Here is a 20040-nt window from a genome sequence, read left to right as displayed (position 1 = left end):
TGAGAGTTTGAACTGAAAGGAGGTAGCGTTACTGTAGTTTGATGGTTTCTTTTTTCAGGAACGGCCACAGTAACTTTATGCAGACTGTATTCGACAGTTATGAAAACCATTATCCCAATGCCGTCTTTGTGAAAGTGGATGTTGACGTCGCACCAGTAAGTAAATTTTTTTTATCCAATCACATCTCATCAATACACTAAAAAGGCATAATAGTAAACACTGAAGCATCTGTGTTGAGAATATTGCCCAAGCCAAATCACACATTGGAGCGCCCTAGTCAGGAAAAATTCACGTGGAAATTTATTGAAATTTATACAAAGTTTGAACATCATGTGTTGTTGAATTTTTCCACTTTCGATTATTTAAGTGAGCAATTCGCAATTCCCGGGTTTTCCCATAATTGCGCCCCAGCTTAGTGGGTATATAACCCCCCCCCCCCCATCAATCTCAATATATCATAATGGGGGATAAAAGTTCGTGTGAGAGGGCTATAATTGGGAAGGTAATGTGGCAATGCTTTTATTGCTACCGAAATTTTGTTGAGTATCAACTTCCTTTAAAAAAACATGACATGGAAAGGAAAACGTTTGGTTGAATTAGGTGGTTATAGGCACTTTAGTTTTTCACAGCTACTACTGTTTTTTTATTTTATTTCAGTATTTGTTGCCATGCTCTTATAAAGTACCGAAAAATTCCTGCTGTGATGTGTTATTATTAAATGCTCATCTTCATTTATCTTATCCATTCTTAGATTTTATTTTCAAAGTTTTCAAAATAAAAAAAAACACTTTTAGGTTAAATCTCTAATAGCGCAGTCACAAAATGGATTATGTAACGTATTGGGGTGGGGGGGGGGGGGCGGACGGTAAAAATCCGACGATTGTTTTTGTTTGTTAGGATATAGCTGCTGATTACAAAGTAGATGAACTGCCGGTTTTCAAGTTCTTCAAGGGAGGTGCTGAAGTTGCGTCTATGGTGGGAGGCGATCAGTTCGGACTGGGAAGTCTTTGCGAGACCCACTGCAAATGAGAAAACCCACCTACTGACCCACTTCATTTAATCGGAATGTTTTCAATTGTAGCTAACAACAGTCTTGAGTGACATAAACAGATATAATCACATTTATTAACCCAGTTACGCCTAATATAATTTTTATTGTTGTAATTTTTTCTGATTCGATAAAAGCATGCCCAGGCTGAGGTCCCAGACCGAAACCAGATATGTCCAGACCGAAATGAACGCACGAAGGGGGTGTCGTGCGTTCAAAATTACACGGTCTGGAAACACTGCACCCCAGGATGTAATTTTTTTTTCGGTCTGGTGAACGCACGAAAGTCTGGACATGAACGCACGATGGTCTGGATTTGAACGCAGGGTGGTCTGGACATAACCGCACGATGGTCTGGACAAGAACGCACGAAAGTCTGGACATATACTGTTTCGGTCTGGGATGGTCTGGACATATTTGTCTTCGAACGCACGAAGAACGCACGAAAAATTTTGAACGCACGAAAGTCTGAACATATCCACTTTCCGTCTGGACCTGTCTGGACATATCCACTTTGGGTCTGGGACCTCAGCCTGGGTGTTAGCCTGTAAATATTTATAACCCTCTTAGGAATATTCAAATTGTTATTCACAATCAAGATTGTCGTAAATACCGACAAGGTATACGAAACATTTTTGAAATAAAATGTTAACAATGTTTTTATACGAATGAAGAATATTGAGAACAAAGAGAGCTAGTCAGCAGGATACATTGCGCTTATAAATTAATACTAAAAAAACTAAAAGATGCCTACTTGTAGATACGTTATATTCTACCTTAGTCCGACTCAGACTATCTTGAAAGATCTTGCCTAAAGCAGTTATCTTGTAAGACTTTTGCAAAAGCCAAACCAGATAACCGTCTTCCCGTTTAGACACGTGATAATGAGACGAAAAAAAAAACGGAGAAAGGTGCTTCAGTTTTCTGAAAGACTACTGGGAATACTTTGTAGCAGTTACATTTAAGTAAATCAGTTAGCAGGGATAAAAATTTTCGCAGTTGTGTTAAGTTTAAAATGATTGCAAACTTGTTTTTTGTCAGCAAATGAACTATTCCCGTCTTTTTCGTATAATGCTACCAAAAAAATAATTGAGGAGCATGTCGAATCAGTGACTTTATTCCATAATACTAATATTCCCCTCAGAAATATTCTCAGCCTATATGTATATTTTTTAAAGTCTTCTTAAACATGCTAAATCTCAATTGGCATTTTTGTACAAATCAACATCTCAATGTGAGCACTTTAAATAAATGGCAATGTTTGAGTTACTTATCACTGGTCAGCGCCATTATGCCACAATCCATCGAAAGCAAAATAGCAAAAAAAGTGTACCTCGAAAGATGTCACGACTAGTTAATCAAATCAAAGATATCGTATACTGGTTTCAACAACAGTTATCACTGCCTTGACTTTCGCTATAAATTAGGCACCAAAAAGAGCATAAAAATCTGAATAAAAGATACAGCAAGCTCAACTGATTGATTTCTAGTTCTTTGCTTCAAGTAAGTTATAGTAGAAAAAATACCATTTTAACATTTTAGGTTATTTCAAAAATAGTTGCAATAGATACTGTATCACGGCCAATTATTATGTTTCAGTCTTGCTTTTTGATGTACCAATCAGAATAGAGCATTGTATAAGATACCGAACCAGATCCCAACTAAATCACTTTTCCTCAAAGAAATTATTTTTTGACCGTCTGCGGTAATCTCAATTTCGAATCACGCCGTAAATCAATTGTACAAACCAAATTTAAATGTGGGGTCATTTAATTGTTGAACAATGAATTTTTCTGGCTTTGGATAGCACTTTTTTTGCCCACAACTGGTTAGAAGAAATAGATGTACCGGGAAAATTTGACAATCAAAATTTTTTACATTTTTGTTACTTAATCATCAGTATGAATCACTTGGCTATAAGAAATTATAGTTGAGCAAGAGTGTGTGTGTGTGGGGGGGGGGGTGCTACCGAGTAAAATTAAATGAGCAATGCAGCAAAAAAACTACAATACAATGATGCAATCGATCACAGACATAGAATTCACCAAGGGCGTTGATTTAGGTTTAATCGAAAGCTCATCAGCTGACTGCTTAAAACATTTACTTATATTTGATTATTCATGAGACAATTTTTCAAAATCACACGATTCAACGCAATTGCGATAAACAGCAGACACTGGAGATATCTCAATTGTTTATTAATGAAAGACGACTCAGGGTGGACAGCTAGTACTGCGGAAAAACTGAAGCAGTGATACAACGATGCAACTGAATTGTTGAGATTTGGTTCGTTTCGCACAGATTTCTTCGTTTCCTACATTCGCGTTTGTATTATTAATTTATTTTAAAAAATACACACAAACATTATATTCAGAAGCTGTTTCTTTAAATCAGCAAACAATGTCAACAAGCTTTCCTTCTATGTTGTCTGAAAGAGTTAACCACATTTCCTTCTGTGTGCAGTGCAAACGTGGTTGCAGGAAACTTAACAAGGATAATGATTTATCAGTTTGAAAGCTTCCAAACACAATTTTGAAAAAATCAAAGCAAAAAAAACTATATTAGAGAAATTTACATTGGGATAATAAGTTACCGATATCAACCTTGCTTGAAATAACAATGAGTTAGGCCAAAAACTTTTTCTTTTTATAAAGAACTGTGCGAAAACAATGTAAACGCTGTGGGAATCTCCCAGCGAGCTCTCCACGACAAAAAGACAAATTTCTTGTCTGTTGTCAAAAAATTAAAGAAGAAAATAATACTAGGAAAACGGATCCGCAGTCCAAAGAAGTCACAACCGACATGAAGGCCTCACTAGAAGAAAAGTAATGAGACATTTAAACTCTTGAAAGATATAAGAAACGAATGAAGTTTTCAATTCTAAATACATTTTTGTTGACAACGTTGAAACAGAAATTGTAAGGAAAAACATTGCTTCAATCAATAAAAATGAAAAACGCTCCATTGGTTGAAACTAATTCTAGTTTCAAAAACTCTAAACTTGAGACTAAATTTGTTGAAAAACAAAAACAATAGGAGGATACAGTGTGCTCGGCTCAGACTGGCTCATTTTGAGTTTCAGATGGAACCAAATTATAATAAATCTGACAGAACCAAATTAAGTCCTATAACGAGAGTAGACCACTGCAAAACCCTGTTTTAAAGACTGCGTTTTCAGTAAATAACTTCGTTGAAACAGTTATTTTAAAGGTTAGTTTTCAACAGAAAAACATTTCCTGTTATTGCAAAAAGTTTACTGTTCTAACAAAAATTTCGCTTTATATAAATAATTGGCTCACATTCCATTTTCAAAAATTTCTCTTTTAATTTACAAAATTCCGTTTTGTAAACTTCTCTTTATGGTTAACAGTGTCTTGAAAAAAGCAATTGTAAATAAATTTTTCGCATAAAAATGCTTTTTATTGCAGCTATTAGGTGTTATAAAAATTTTAGATTAATTTGATTTAAAAAATTCTAATTCCAACACTTCATATTAAAAAATATACCTTAAATGTTTCTTTTCTCCAAACAGTGTTTTTTTGAAAAAGAGTTTTTTGGTTACCAACATTGTAGAAAAATTCAATATTGTCTTTAAATTCCTTTCAAAAAAGTCTGTAAATTCCTTTCGAAATGTTTTCTTTAATTATATGATTATAATTATAACGGATCATTGGCGTTCGGATCAAATAACGGATCATTGGCGTTCTATTGATTTTTTTAAGCATTACATTCTACAAATAAAGCTTTCTTAAGCATCAATTGAAAACTTAATTGATTTCTTCACAACGTTGTGCGCCAAAAAATGCCCTTTAAAAACATTTGTGTAAAAATTAAACATTTGGATGTCCTTTAAAATTTTACTCAATACAAATTTGTTTTTAAAATGTGTTTTTAGAATTGAAGACTTCTTGTTAAACGTATTTTACAGAAAAACGTTTATTTAGAAAGTTTATGCAACTGTTGTGAGAACTAGAAACTGCCAAAAATGCATTTTCCGGCAGAAAATAAACTTACAATTGAATTTTTTCACGAATTTGTCACCAAAAAAGAAAATATTTAAACAATACTTTGTAAAATGATAGTTTGAAATTACGTATTTTTGTATAAAAAAAGTGTTAGAGAATAACTAATTTGCCATGAAACACAGTATTCAGCGGCATTTTTGTAAAGTTTAGAAACTACAAAAAATGCATTTTTCCTGCAGAAAATCAAACTTAAAATTGAATTTTAACCACATTTTGAGGTAATTTTGACAATTTTATGAGTATTAATTCAACCATTTTAGCACTAAACAATTTGTAGAAAATGAATGGGCATCTGTTATACAGTATAGTTTTAACTTGAATCAACATGATTTAAAGGGAACCTCAGAAAGGAAGGGATAAACCAAAAATGATATGAATTTGACCTTTTTATGACGCTCTTATGACGTAACATGACTTAATTTTTGCAAATTTTTGGACCTTTAAAAATAAATCACTTTTGGAATAGATTGTTGTCAGAAAAAATGGCTTGAAGTGCTCAGCCCTGGCCCGAGATATTGCAGCCAACATGTATCAGTGGCCTTGAACTTCAAATCGCCTTTGTTATGTCTAAACTGTCTGGAGGACTAGAAGTGAGCTTTCTGCTACGCAGGTCATCTCGCATGTTTTTGTTCTCTGGAACAATTTCTCAAAGAGCAAAGACTAATATCATATTTGACGCTAGACATTTGAAACATCACTCTCATTGATTGGTGGGCTCCACTGATGCTCTTCCCATTTTCACTCGATATGGTGCCCGGGTAACAGTGTCTCGAGACAAAAAAGGATTGGAAATAGAACAGTATCTGATGAAGACAATAACACAATCCTAACTGAACAGCTACCGTTACGGAAACGGTTCACGGGCATACAGGAAATATATCTCTCTATTGTTTTTTGTTTTCAATTTGAATTGCACTATATCGTCATTCCAGTGCTGCTGCGGATTTTGTAAAATAAATTCATTGAATCTACATCACATTGAAGCTTCGATATTGGTTTGTTAATTAGTTTGCAGGGTTTAGGATCTAATCTTGATCATATTGACTATGTAAACAAAAGAAACGAACTTGAGCGATGTAATTTGGAGAGCAGTGTAGCTTTATTTGTTTTGTAAACAACAGCTCACTAGCTTCGCAAGGTGATCAAGTTGTCAGAAATAGTAAGAATGAAACTCAGAGTTCAATAAACGAAAAGAACCGGTTATGGATACAGCAGAAAAAGAAATAATGGAAGAACGTGGGAAAAGCTGGGATATTTATTTATGAATTCCCTCAAACCAAAAAAAATTGCATCCCGAAAGCCATATTGGTAAGAAAAAAAATGTGCATTCCTTATAAGCAGCTACAGGTTTGGGATTACTGTTTAGTGTTTTCAAGGATATAATGAGTATGTTAACTAGAAAAAATTACTGCAAAAAAGGGAAAAAACGATACATGTGCTTTGAATTATTCTTCGGTCATTTTCTGGCGTTTTTCTAAACAAAAGAGTATTTATTTGCCCCTAACGATTACCTAAAACATGGAGAATAGAAACCAAATAAAAAAGCGATAAAAAGATTTGTCTCAAATCTTATTGTATCAAATAGCAAAGCATATTGTATGTGAACAAAAAAGGTTTAACAATTGTTTTATTTTGCGCATTCAGACTTTTAAAATTTAAATAATTTTATGCTACAATCCAAAAAATGTTTGGTTTCTATGCACAACAACTAAACGAGTTTGGTTTCATAACAAAATTAAGCAGAACAAAAAAATGATTGAATTGACATGCAGGAAGAAATGAATTTAATTAAAAACTGAATTAAAAAAATTGCTTTCCATTGCACTATTTCTTTGCATCTAAGCTCAGTACAACCTCATTTGGAGAACCAGTTTGATTATTATTTTTGACGTCTATTTGTGTTTGTAAAAGAAATTTGCTATAGATCTTGAGAGTTAACGCAAATAACCGTTGGATTGCTTATAATAAAATTTTTATTAGTCTGGTCGTATTTATCAGGGAAAATCAACTGGTTTATTTAAAACCTAAGCGAGAGAAAATAACTATTGAAGAGTTTTTTAATTATACGTGGATTGATTTATAAATATGAGGAGGGAGTCAAAAACTCCTTACAGGAAACAGATATTAAGTATTGGAGGTTCAAAAGGTCAAAAGGTTTGTAAAAGAGAATTTTTAGTGGAATTAACGAGTTAAAGAATGAGGTTGATGTTTGAGATAGGACTGACTATCACGGCTTTTTGAGAAAAAAAATGATAAGTACAGAAGAGAGCAAGATTTGTTTTGAAGGACTTTTGTATATAGAAACTGATTTCTTGATTTTGTAAGCGTCTCATTCTTCACCACACCCCGCTAAACACTACTCCCTCAAGTCCAATTTATTTGCCCCTAACAATAACCCAAACCATGGAGAATAGAAATCAAATAAAGTGACAAATTGTTTGTCACAAACCGTTTTGTATCAAAAAGCAAAGCATATTGTATGTGAAGAAAAAAGATCTAACAATTGTTTTTTTGCGCATTCAGACCTCTAATAATAAAATAAGTTTCTTCTACAATCCAACAAGTGTTTGGCTTCTATTCAAAACAACTAAACGGGTTTGGTTTCATAACGAAATTAAGCAGAACAAAAAAGTGATTGAATTGACATGCAAGAAGAAATGAAATTAAATAAAAACTGAATTTAAAAAATTGCACTTCATTGCACTATTTCTTTGGATCTAAACTCGGTACAACCTCATTAGAAGAACTAGTTTGAGTATTATTTTTGACGTTTTTTTGTTTTTGTAATAGAAATTTGCCATAGACCTTGAGAGTTAACGTAAATAACCGTTGGAGTACTTATATTCAAATTTTTATTAGTCAGGTTGTATTGATCAGGGAAATCAATTGGTCTATTTAAAACCTAAGCGAGAAAAAATAACTGTTGAACAGTTTTTTAATTTTGCGTGGAGGGAGGTATAAATGTGTGGAGGGAGTCAAAAACGCCTTTCAGGTAAAAGATATTAAGTACTGGAGGTTCAGAAGGTCAAAAAGTTGTAAAAGAAAATTTTTAGTGGAATTAACGAGTTAAGGATTGAGGTTGGTGTTTGAGATAGATTTGAAGAACTGACTATCAAGGCTTCTTGAGAATAAATTGATAAATATATGCGTCTATTTTTTTCACCACACCCCACAAAACCTTACTTCCTCAAGTCCAATTGACCTCAAAATTTTACTGATGACTCTTTGGACAATTTCATACGCATTGAAAAAGAGATAATATTCAAACGAGCGGATCTCAAAATAGTTATCGTTCAGTTTCAAAGTTTTAATGCTGACAAAGATTCCACAAAGAAAAAAGACAGAAGAGAACTAAGTCTACCCTGACTTATATATCTTTGTGATTATAAGAAAACAGTTAAAAGTTGGTTTTATTAAACACCCACAGGAGAGCAAAATAATTCATAGGTTAAATCAGGGAAGTTTCGGTAACATGTGAAGGATAAAAAACAGGGTGCATGCTTTTGTACAAGAACTGTTAAACATGAAACAAGTTTCCTTTGATGTTAAAATTGTCGAAGCAATTTGTCCACAAAATTCCGAAAATCTTAAGCAAACATTTACGTAAGATAAAATACAGCGCGTGACCACTTTCTACGCCCACTAATACAATTGGTCAAATTATTCCAAAGGAACGACACGTTACGTTTTGCTGTTAAATAACTGATAATTTACATAAGCACAACAAAAACGAGAGAGAGAGAGAGAGAGAGAGAGAGAGAGAGAGGCCTACGAGGCTGAGAAGCAGCGGGTTGTCGGTCAAAGTTCAGATAGAGAACGCTATGGTGGAGCAGTTGGTTCTTAGTGAGAAAAAAACTGTAATTATTCAGGGATTTCTTTGTGAAAGAACAAAATTTTGTAAGTTGCACTGAATGAGACTGCAAACTTACTCCAGATTGTTTGTTGACAAGATAATTATTTTCCTGCCAGTTACACAGCTACTGGGAGGCGGAACTTGTTGGATTTTTTAGGGTTAGGAAGTAAACTGACTGATTTGGGGATACTTGCGTATAGAGTGAGTGAATTGTTTTGATTTAGTGTGGACCAATAAATAGTTTTAATTGAAAAATTCCTTTTGGTTGATGAATTTACTCAGTTATCTGTCTCTGGCTAAAACATTACTTGTTGCTGGTATTATATATTTTGATTATTAATTCAATTATCCATAGTGAAGTTTTCAAGCAGCCGAGAGAGAGCAACATTTTTGGGGACAACGCAGTACACTCCCTACAGCAAGAGTTGGTAGGGTTTTGGGCGCTAGTTAATCCGCTGTTAGAAGCCGTCTAATGACAAAAATACAAAATTATACAGCTGCAAAACTGTTTTTTGTTCTCTGATCTCGAAATTTGCGCTTGAGTCTCTCCTCTTTGTTCTCGCATTTTCTTTGTGTCATCTACGTCTGCAGTTGGCGCAGAAACTCCCAAGCCTCCTCCTTGGCTTTTGCGTGCCAATGCCCTGGAACGCTTTGTGCTGAATAGGTTTCACGTGTCCCACCCTTCAATGTCGGCACTTGTGATGAGCTTTTTTGATTAGGTGTTCTTGTGTGTTTTGGCAGTGAAGAACAAAGGGAGGTATTGAGTCCGTCGTCTAAAGAGGACGAGGAATACAAGAGCACTCCTTCTCCAGAAATTTGATTTTAAGCTGGCAAAAATTGAATCCTTTCCGTTTGTGTGCCCCTCCCCCCTCACCTAGCTTAGTGGGCTCATAATGTTTTTGGGTGTCATTTTTGTACATAATTGATTAATATGTAATGGCACGTGCTCTGGAACTGGGGGGCGCACAACAGCCAACATTAATTCACTCGAACTTAAAAAAATTGTGGAAATATTCCCTTCGAACATTCTGATGAGGTATTTTATGAGTTTAACTTCATTTGATGGAAAAAGCCCAATGGGTATTGACAGTCTCGCTTCTTTACTCTGATTGTCGAGTCGAGTACTGACTTTGCTTTGAACACGGTTCCTACAACTTTTAACAGTCAGCTCTCGATTGATACCATCTCCACATAAATTATAGATAATGATGTGCCTATTTGTTTTCGATTTGAGCTTCACTAGCACCAGTTGCTTCCTCCTCTAATATTCTTTAATAATTTCAAGAACCTGGTTTGTTTGATTATTCAAAGAAGGCTCAATGTTAAAAATATGACAAATCGTTAGCGGTATAAATAGGTCATTGCAAGTCTTGACTATTTCAAACGAGGAAATCTTTGCGTAAACCTTTATTGATCTAACTTAAATTGGGTTAAAAACGAGAAAGATTAAACATAGCCAGCAGATTGCCGGAAAATAGCCGCGATAGACGCTTGTGGCCTACCATGAACTGAAACAACTAAAGAAATAAGATTGACAGATCGACCACCAGCTTTTTAATAGACCACTAGACTTTTTGGGTTAGATTTAGGACTGTCAATTTTATGAGACACATTTCCTCTACAAGGAAAAAGACCTAATGGAGCTTTTTCAAAATTAATATTCGATATTAAATTTGAAGACTCTATTACTGAGGAATTAGGGAATATAAGTTTGGCACTACTTAGATGCACACTATTGACCTTTAATTAGTGAAGGTTCATAAAATTTAAAGTTCCATAAGTGAGTTCAGAAGTCATTTTTTTGAGTGAGGTAAGTCACGCAATTGACTTTAAAGCAGAAATGACGTCACGAACACAAATTTTTACTTCAAAGCAGTAGAAGTCACTGAAATCACTGAAAAAATCAATTCCAAGAATTCAGGATAAGACGAAACAAAAATCTGTTAGACGAAGTAAAAAACATAGCAGGACAAGTCCTGAAATACAATTCAACGAATTGAATGAAAATCTTAGAAGTGTTCTACATGAGAGCAGGATGATTGAATAACGCCAGCCAAAACACAAACCAAATCATCTCGAATAATTGAGATACTAAAACAATCTAAACAATTTGAACAAAAAAAATCTCATTGCAAAAACTCCTGAAACTTTTATACCCCTAAGGCAAAATTTTCTTCTGCTAGACCTGAAGAAAATTCATTGGCCCTTGAATATCGATAAACTCAAAATTGACCAGTTTTTATTTGAAAATGAAATTAATTAAAATTTTTAATGAAATGTTGCTGAAAATTGTGATAATAATATCTTCAACTCAAAGATAGGCAATAATCTATAAAAAAACTTTCGATTTCAATGAATAGAAGTTCGTTCTGTTCAAATGTTGAAAAACCATTCAATTTCCCCGGAGCAACGATTTAATAACAAACCATCAAACCCTGGATAAGGTTATCTGGCTATTGAGGCAAGAAAAATTGAATGAAGGACAAATGTTTTGAAAACACTTGAAAAAATTGCAAATTTTATCAAAAAATTTTTAATATTCGAAAGGTTAAATTGTTGAAAACAAATCGATTGAAATCAACAATCATGCCGTAGCTTTTTATCAGACCATGGAAAAAGTTTTTTTGTACTTGAGAATGGACAAATATCAAAAATTAACCAAAATTTAAGGAGACTTTAAAAAAATTACAGATTTTATCAAAAAATGCTAAAATTCGAGACATCAAAATGTTTAAAACCAATCCATTGTTACTAGAAACTATGCAGTGCCCTATAATCAAAGCATTCAAAGGTTTCCTGGTCCTTGAAGCTGGAAAAACTCAAAAAAAAGACAAAAACTTTCAAAAAAACTGGCAAAAAATTGCAAAAATTAGTATAATTTTGCGTGTTTGTGATTGTAGTACCAAAATATAGCTCACATATAGCTCATAAAATGGTTAACAAGTAATTTTGTCTCGCAAAAGGCCTTCGTCAAGTTTTAAAAACTTCAACTTGAGATTAATTGAACAAAAAACTGCAAAAAGATCACGAAAAGCTTGAAAAAAAAATCCAAAATGCTAAAAAATTCTAAATCTGGCCTTTTAACCCTAAATTAAAGCCCTCCCAGCAACTGCACCACCCTAATCACAGGAAGGACTACTAAAGCCCACTTTGAACCACTCTAATGAACCTTAATGCCCGCTGGGCTTAACCAGTTTATCTCGTTTTAAAAGATCAAAGTCATTGAAAAATGTGTGAACACATCTTAAAAAAAAACACAGCGCCCCAATACAATTCAAATTCTTTGAATTGTAAAAAATGGGAGCGCTATAATAGCCGCCTGGAAATGCTGACGCGGTTATTAACTAATTAATTTTTAGATCGCCTCAACTGTAAATGCGGTCCGCCATATTCATTTTTAGTGGAGTGCACTTTCAGCCATCGAGATTTGGGTCTGCATTTTTTTCTTGAACCGATTAATGATTTACTTCGTTTGTCGTTGTTTGGAATTAATACATCCAAGTGTGGCATCACTGTCATTCAAAAAACAATTAATTCAAGAACTGTTGTGATCTCAGTTTTACTGCATGCAAGTCTTTCCTCAAAGGTTGCTTCTTCCAGTCCAAGATATGGGATATTTAAATTTATTGGTGTAAATGGTGTTTTGCTAATTACTTATTGTGATGTGATTGTTCCATCCTGATACCTTGTTCTGTTGTGCACTGTTGTAGTAATGTTCAATTCTGGTTGTAGAATGGCCAATTCTCACGCCTCTATGAAAGTTTGAGATCTCCTTGTTCCTATTATGTTGTTGCTTTTCCTTTACACGGTGCTGATTATGATGGTATACAGAGCAACTGAGCTTTGGCCTGCAAACAATCAGTGAATCTGACTTGGTGTTCTATTTCTGTCCACGGGGTTTTCATTTTTTTTTGTTTTAACTGTGTTAGAAATTGATTAAAGTGGTCCGCAAAATTCGTCACTGCAAATTTTTTGTAGCAATGAAGCCTCTTGACTAAATAAATCCCTTGAATTCGTTAGCTGTTCACCTGCTTCAATAGGCTTCGTCTCAACGAAATTATCCATGGAGAACTGCTGCTTGCCTCAAAGGTAGACTTGTAGATGTCTCTCAGTGTCATCATTTTTCCAAAACAAAACTGCATCTGGTCCGGTCGTTTCGTTAAACTCCCACGTGCTTAAAAACGTACTTCTATTTTCTGCAGTAGTTCCTACTGATGTTTACTTAAAACGTATAAGGAGACCATGCATGTAGCAGGGCAGAGATCTGAACCAGTAACTAAGTGTTTTTTGAGTAAGGAACCTATGTATTTTGTAACTGCCTCAATGACACTTAACTTAACTCAATGACACCAAATGCTGTTTATTGGTCACAAGATGTTGACGAAGCTATCAAACCAGCCGTGCTGTGATGAGTGAAGACTTTCGTCAAAAAATGCTTTAATGTTTCTGCATATCAGTCTTCCAAAGTTTGCTCTTGTAATCAGTTTTTAAGATCACGCTATCTATTTGTTGGCATGAAGCAGTTTTGTGAAAGGCCAATGTCATTTTCCTATTGTAGGTCTAAAAGATAACTCTTGCAGAAATTAAAATGTAAAATTGTCCACGCGCAGCGCGAAATTGCATCTCCTTTTTCTCGGCACCTTGTGGGCACCTTGGTTGAAGTTAACTCATTCATATGTCCAAAACAATCCTATTAATTTCTCTTTGAGATCAAGTGTTTCTCGGTTCATGTACGTAATTTCAGTGATGTTTGTAATTGTAGCACAGTGGTCCTTTTGTGTAGGTACTTTTTTCTTAATGAGACCTTTCAGAATCGCGCCAAATAGTATCAACACCCCATACCGTTTTCCAACAAGATCTGCAGTATATTGCCTCGGACCCACTGCGGCAGCGAATGCGTTGTCCCCAATCCAGATTGTCTGTGTTAGTTAAGAAGTTTTTGGACTGCAAGGGGCATCATCTTTGAAAGCATAAATTCAACAAGCAGTTTGCCAGTATTACCGACTCGAATCGTTCATTTGAAAATGTGTTCATAGGAAACATGACAACCATAAAGTTACTAGTATTTTAATTTGCTTTCTGAATTGTTCCTTTGAAAACTCGTGCACTGGATATGTGACAACAAGAAAGTTACTTGCATTTCGATTTGCTTTTGAACTGCTCTTTTAAAAATGCTTGAATATGAAATATGACAACAAGAAAGTTACTAGTATTTAAATTTGCTATTTGAATAGTTCTTTTTAAATCGCGTGCATAGAAAATCTTATAACCAGAATGTTACTAATGTTTTGATTTGCTTTATGAATTGCTTTTTTTAAATGCGTGCATTGGAAATGTGACAACAAGAAAGTTGCTGATATTTTTAATTTTTTTTTTGAATTGCTCTTTTGAAATTGCGTCAATAAGATACGTGACAACACGAAATTACTGGTATTTTGATTTGCCTTTCGAATTGCTCTTTTGAAAATGCGTGCATAGAAAATGTGACTACAAGAAAGTTACTAAAATGAAGTTATGAAGTTTTCAAGCAGCCGAGAGAGCAACATTTTTTGGGCACAACGCAGTACACTCCCTACAACAAGAGTAACCACCAAACAAATCTTTCGGAACTTTGATAGGGTTTTGGTTGCTAGTTAAACCGCTGCTAGGAGCCTTCTAATGACAAAAATACAAAATTATACTGCTGCAAAACCATTTTTTGTTCTCTGATCGCAAAATTTGCGCTTGAGTCTCTCCTCTTTGTTCTCGCATTTTCTTTGTGTCATCTACGACTGCAGTTGGCGAAGAAACTCCCAAGCCTTCTCCTTGTATGCCAATGCCCTGGAACATTTTGTGCTGAATAGGTCTCACGTGTCCTACCCTTTAATGTCGGCACTTGTGATGAGCCTTTTTGATTAGATGTTATCTTGTGTGTTTTGGCAGTGAAGAACAAAGGGAAGTATTGAGTCCGTCGTCTGAAGAGGACGAGGAATACAAGAGCCTTCCTTCTCCAGAAATTTGATTTTAAGCTATCAAAAATTGAATCTTTTCCATCTGGGTGCCATTTTTGTACATAATTGATTACTATGCAATGGCACGTGCTCTGGAACTGGGGGGCGCATAACAGCCAACATTAAATCACCCAACTTAAAACAAAATTGTGGAAAAAATCCCTCCGAACATTCTGATGAGGTAGTTTATGAATTTAAATTCATTTGATGAAAAAAGCCCAATGGATTTTGACAGTCTCGCTTCTTTACTCTGATTGTCGAGTTGAGCACAGACTTTGCTTTGAACACGGTTCCTACGACGTTTAACAGTCTGCTCTCGATTGATACCATCTCCACATAAATTATAAAATGATATGCCCGTTTGATTTAGATTTGAGCTGTTGTTTGAAATTCATACAGCCAGATGTGATATCACTGTCTATACAAAAACCAATTAATTCAAGAGCTGCAGTGGTCTCGGTTTTACGGCAACATGAAAGTTGTTCCCCAGAGGTTGCTTCTTCCAGTCCAAGATAATAGATATATAGTTTTATTGGTGCAAAAGCTGTTTTGCTAATTACTCACTGTGATGTGACTGTTCCATCCTGATACCTTGTTCTATTGTGCACTGTTTTACCAAAGATCAATTCTCGCGTCTCCATGAAAAATTGAGATATACTTGTTCGTTTGCATTGAATATCATTTATTTTTGGATCTAGATCCCCGGTATTCAACCTAACTCTATCATCCTCTGTTCTCATTCTGTCTGTTGCCTTTCCTTTGCAGGTTGGCGAATATGATGGTATACAGTGCAAGTAAGCTTCGGCCTGCCTAAAATCAGTGAACCTGACTTTGTGTCCCATTTCTGTCCAAAGATTTTTCAAATTTTTTTTTACCTATATTAGAAATTGTTACCATAAAGTTACTAGTATTTTAATTTGCTTTCTGAATTGTTCCTTTGAAAACTCGTGCACTGGATATATGACAACAAGAAAGTTACTTGCATTTTGATTTGCTTTTGAACTGTTCTTTTAAAAATGCTTGAATATGAAATATGACAACAAGAAAGTTACTAGTATTTAAATTTGCTATTTGAATAGTTCTTTTTAAATCGCGTGCATAGAAAATCTTATAACCAGAATGTTACTAATGTTTTGATTTGCTTTATGAATTGCTTTTTTTTAATGCGTGCACTGGAAATGTGACAACAAGAAAGTTGCTGATATTTTTAATTTTTTTTTGAATTGCTCTTTTGAAATTGCGTCAATAAGATACGTGACAACACGAAATTACTGGTATTTTGATTTGCCTTTCGAATTGCTCTTTTGAAAATGCGTGCATAGAAAATGTGACAATAAGAAAGTTACTAATATTTTGATTTGCTTTCTGAATAGTTTTTTTGAAATTGCGTGCACAGAAAACATCACAAAAAGAAAGATACTAATATTTTTATTTGTTGTTCATTAAAAATTGCGTCGATGGGAAATGTGGCAACACGAAAATTACTAGTATTTTTATTTACTTTTTGAATTATCCTTTTTGAAATGCATGCATAGAAAATGTGACTACAAGAAAATTACTAAAATGAAGTTATGAAGTTTTCAAGCAGCCGAGAGAGCAACATTTTTTGGGCACAACGCAGTACACTCCCTACAACAAGAGTAACCACCAAACAAATCTTTCGGAACTTTGATAGGGTTTTGGGTGCTAGTTAAACCGCTGCTAGGAGCCTTCTAATGACAAAAATACAAAATTATACTGCTGCAAAACCATTTTTTGTTCTCTGATCGCAAAATCTGCGCTTGAGTCTCTCCTCTTTGTTCTCGCATTTTCTTTGTGTCATCTACGACTGCAGTTGGCGAAGAAACTCCCAAGCCTTCTCCTTGTATGCCAATGCCCTGGAACATTTTGTGCTGAATAGGTCTCACGTGTCCTACCCTTTAATGTCGGCACTTGTGATGAGCCTTTTTGATTAGATGTTATCTTGTGTGTTTTGGCAGTGAAGAACAAAGGGAAGTATTGAGTCCGTCGTCTGAAGAGGACGAGGAATACAAGAGCCTTCCTTCTCCAGAAATTTGATTTTAAGCTATCAAAAATTGAATCTTTTCCATCTGGGTGCCATTTTTGTACATAATTGATTACTATGCAATGGCACGTGCTCTGGAACTGGGGGGCGCATAACAGCCAACATTAAATCACCCAACTTAAAACAAAATTGTGGAAAAAATCCCTCCGAACATTCTGATGAGGTAGTTTATGAATTTAAATTCATTTGATGAAAAAAGCCCAATGGATTTTGACAGTCTCGCTTCTTTACTCTGATTGTCGAGTTGAGCACAGATTTTGCTTTGAACACGGTTCCTACGACGTTTAACAGTCTGCTCTCGATTGATATCATCTCCACATAAATTATAAAATGACATGCCCATTTGATTAAGATTTGAGCTGTTGTTTGAAATTCATACAGCCAGATGTGATATCACTGTCTATACAAAAACCAATTAATTCAAGAGCTGCAGTGGTCTCGGTTTTACGGCAACATGAAAGTTGTTCCCCAGAGGTTGCTTCTTCCGGTCCAAGATAATAGATATTTAGTTTTATTGGTGCAAAAGCTGTTTTGCTAATTACTCACTGTGATGTGACTGTTCCATCCTGATACCTTGTTCTATTGTGCACTGTTTTACCAATGATCAATTCTCGCGTGTCCATGAAAGATTGAGATATACTTGTTCGTTTGCATTGAATACCATTTATTTTTGGATCTAGATCCCTAGTATTCAACCTAACTCTTTCATCCTCTGTTCTCATTCTGTTTGTTGCCTTTCCTCAGCAGGTTGGCGAATATGATGGTATACAGTGCAAGTGAGCTTCGGCATGCCTAAAATCAGTGAACCTGACTTTTTGTCCCATTTCTGTCCAAAGATTTTTCAATTTTTTTTTACCTATATTAGAAATTGTTTAAAGTGCCCCGCTTTGTTACGCCAAAATTTTTGTGACAATTAAGCTTCTTGACTTGTTGGGCTATGGATTTTTGCAAGCGGAATAAAAGCGTTTTTAACTAAGTAGAAAAATTAATTTCTCAAAATGAGAGAATAACAAGAATAATATTTTACAGTAGAATTTAGAGATTTGCAGTAGAGACCTGATTATTAGATCAAGATGGTGATTTGATTTTGGGGATGAAGAAGGACTCATTAATCAGCTGTATATAAACCCATTATCAGTGCGAGAAAGTCAAGATACAAAACTAATCTTAGCACCATTATTTATAGTTGGGGTCGCAAGGGTTACCCAATATGGTTTGCTTCTGCAAATCAGTCGCAAAGGGAACCATAAATGGAATGAATTTGCACTTTTCTAAGAATTCATTCACACTTCCGGAGATATCTTAATCATTTAATACATGCTGGGAAGATTTTACATCAAATAATTTCACTCTAATATTAGTTATCTGGATTCACCAATTTGAACCGAATATTGATTCTAAGCACCATTTCTAGACGATTCATTTATATCAATTCTCTGATTAAAATCAATTTGCTTTTGTCTTTCTAATCTGGTAAGTTAAACTTTCTTTCTAATTCTCACTAAGTTTAAGACTATAGTTTGACCGATATTCCAACACCCCCACTCAGACTTGAGCTGATTGCGTAGAGTCTGTTCCCATCAAAACTGCTCTGAATGTTTCCCCTTTCAGAACGGGTAAGGAATTTGTGAAGATATAGGCTGCCATTTTGTCTGTAGGAGCGTAATGAATTGAAATAGTCCCATCCTCTGTCTTGTCTCGAATAAAGTGAAACTTCGTCTCGATGTGCTTACTCCTCTTGTGCATGACTGGGTTTAGGCAAAGTCTGATACAACTTTGGTTGTCCTCTCCAATTGCTATTGGACGTTTCTAATGGATGCCAAAGTCCTCTAGAAGTTGTTTCAGGTAGAGTGCTCCCTGAACTGCTGCTGCCATGACCTGATATTCTGCTTCTGATGAAGGAAGAGCAACTGTGGCCTGCTTCCTGACACCCCAGCTGAGTGCTGCGTTACGTCCGTTGAGCTTGAAGTAATAGCCCGTTGTTGATTTTCTGTCGTTCACATCTCCAGACCAGTCTGAATCGCTTTCCACCTGTAAATCATAACTAGCCTCTTTTGTGTAAGTAAGTCTTAAACCTTTTGAACCTTGAAGATATCGCAGAAATCGTTTTCTGCCTAGCCAGTGTTGATTGGTAGTTGCGTTCATGTGCCAGGACAGGATGTAGACTGTGAACATGATGTCTGGCCTCCTTTGTTTGGCCAGATAAAGAAGTTATCCAACCAAGCTTCTGTATATCCTCTGGTCCACTTCTTTGTCTCCGTTCTGTGCTGTCTGAAGTTTCAAATTCAAATCAGCTGGAGTTCTTGAGGGTTTGTATTGATCCATTTGAAACCGCTCAAGCATTGTTTCTATGTAGCGCTCTTGGTCGACTGTGACTGTGCACTCTTCTTGTGTGATTCTAAGGCCCAGAAACCAGTGTAGTCTCCCTCTGTCTTCCATGTGAGATGTTGTCTCTAGTGCCTTCTTGACATCGGAGATCACTGTCATACTTTTTGATGCTACTATGATGTCGTCAATCCAGAGCAAGATGAAGGTGTGATCCTCTGCTTATGATCTTGTGAACAAGCAGTGATCGTTCCTGCTTCTGGTGAAACCCCGTCTCTGCTTGAACTTTGCCAGCTCTTTATACCAGTTGTTAGCAGCCTTTATCAAACCATAAAATGATTTATTTAGTTGACATACTAACTTCTCCCGATCTGAGCCGCGTTTTACAAACTCCTGTGGCTGTTCCAGATACACTTCTTCCTCGATTGTTGACTGCAGGAAAGCAGTCTTGACATCAAATTGGTGCATCACATGGCCCTGCTTCGCTGATAGCTGAAGTAGAATCCTAAATGTCTCTGGCTTACAGGTAGGCGGAAAAGTCTCAAAGTAGTCCAGTCCTTCCACTTGTTTGAAGTCTTTCGCCACATAGCCTGCATTGTTTTGTTGACTTGACCACTGGGTCCCAATTTCACTTTGTAGACCCATTTTCCCGGTATGACGTCCCTGTCTGTGGGTGGTCTCACTAGGTCCCAAGTCTCGTTGTCTTGGAGTGCCTTGACCTTGTCATTCATTGG

At 35.5% G+C, this 20040-nt stretch overlaps 1 protein-coding gene across 1 annotated transcript in view; it reads left to right on the top strand.

Moving 5' to 3' along the window:
- The window catches only part of LOC142338617 (uncharacterized), a 16632-nt gene extending 15468 nt beyond the window's left edge, over positions 1-1164 (top strand). The window contains exons 2-3 of the mRNA XM_075388453.1: positions 59-155; positions 898-1164. Of these exons, the coding sequence (XP_075244568.1) occupies positions 59-155; positions 898-1029 (229 nt within the window). The 3' untranslated portion in view covers positions 1030-1164. The remainder of the gene's footprint in view (positions 1-58; positions 156-897) is intronic.
- Positions 1165-20040: the final 18876 nt, after the last annotated feature.

This window comes from Convolutriloba macropyga, chromosome 4 (genome assembly GCF_964194025.1).
Source record: "Convolutriloba macropyga chromosome 4, txConMacr16.3, whole genome shotgun sequence".
NCBI lineage: Eukaryota > Metazoa > Xenacoelomorpha > Acoela > Convolutidae > Convolutriloba > Convolutriloba macropyga.
The sequence above is the reverse complement of the archived record's forward strand: the minus strand, read 5'-3'. Positions and strand labels throughout refer to the sequence as shown.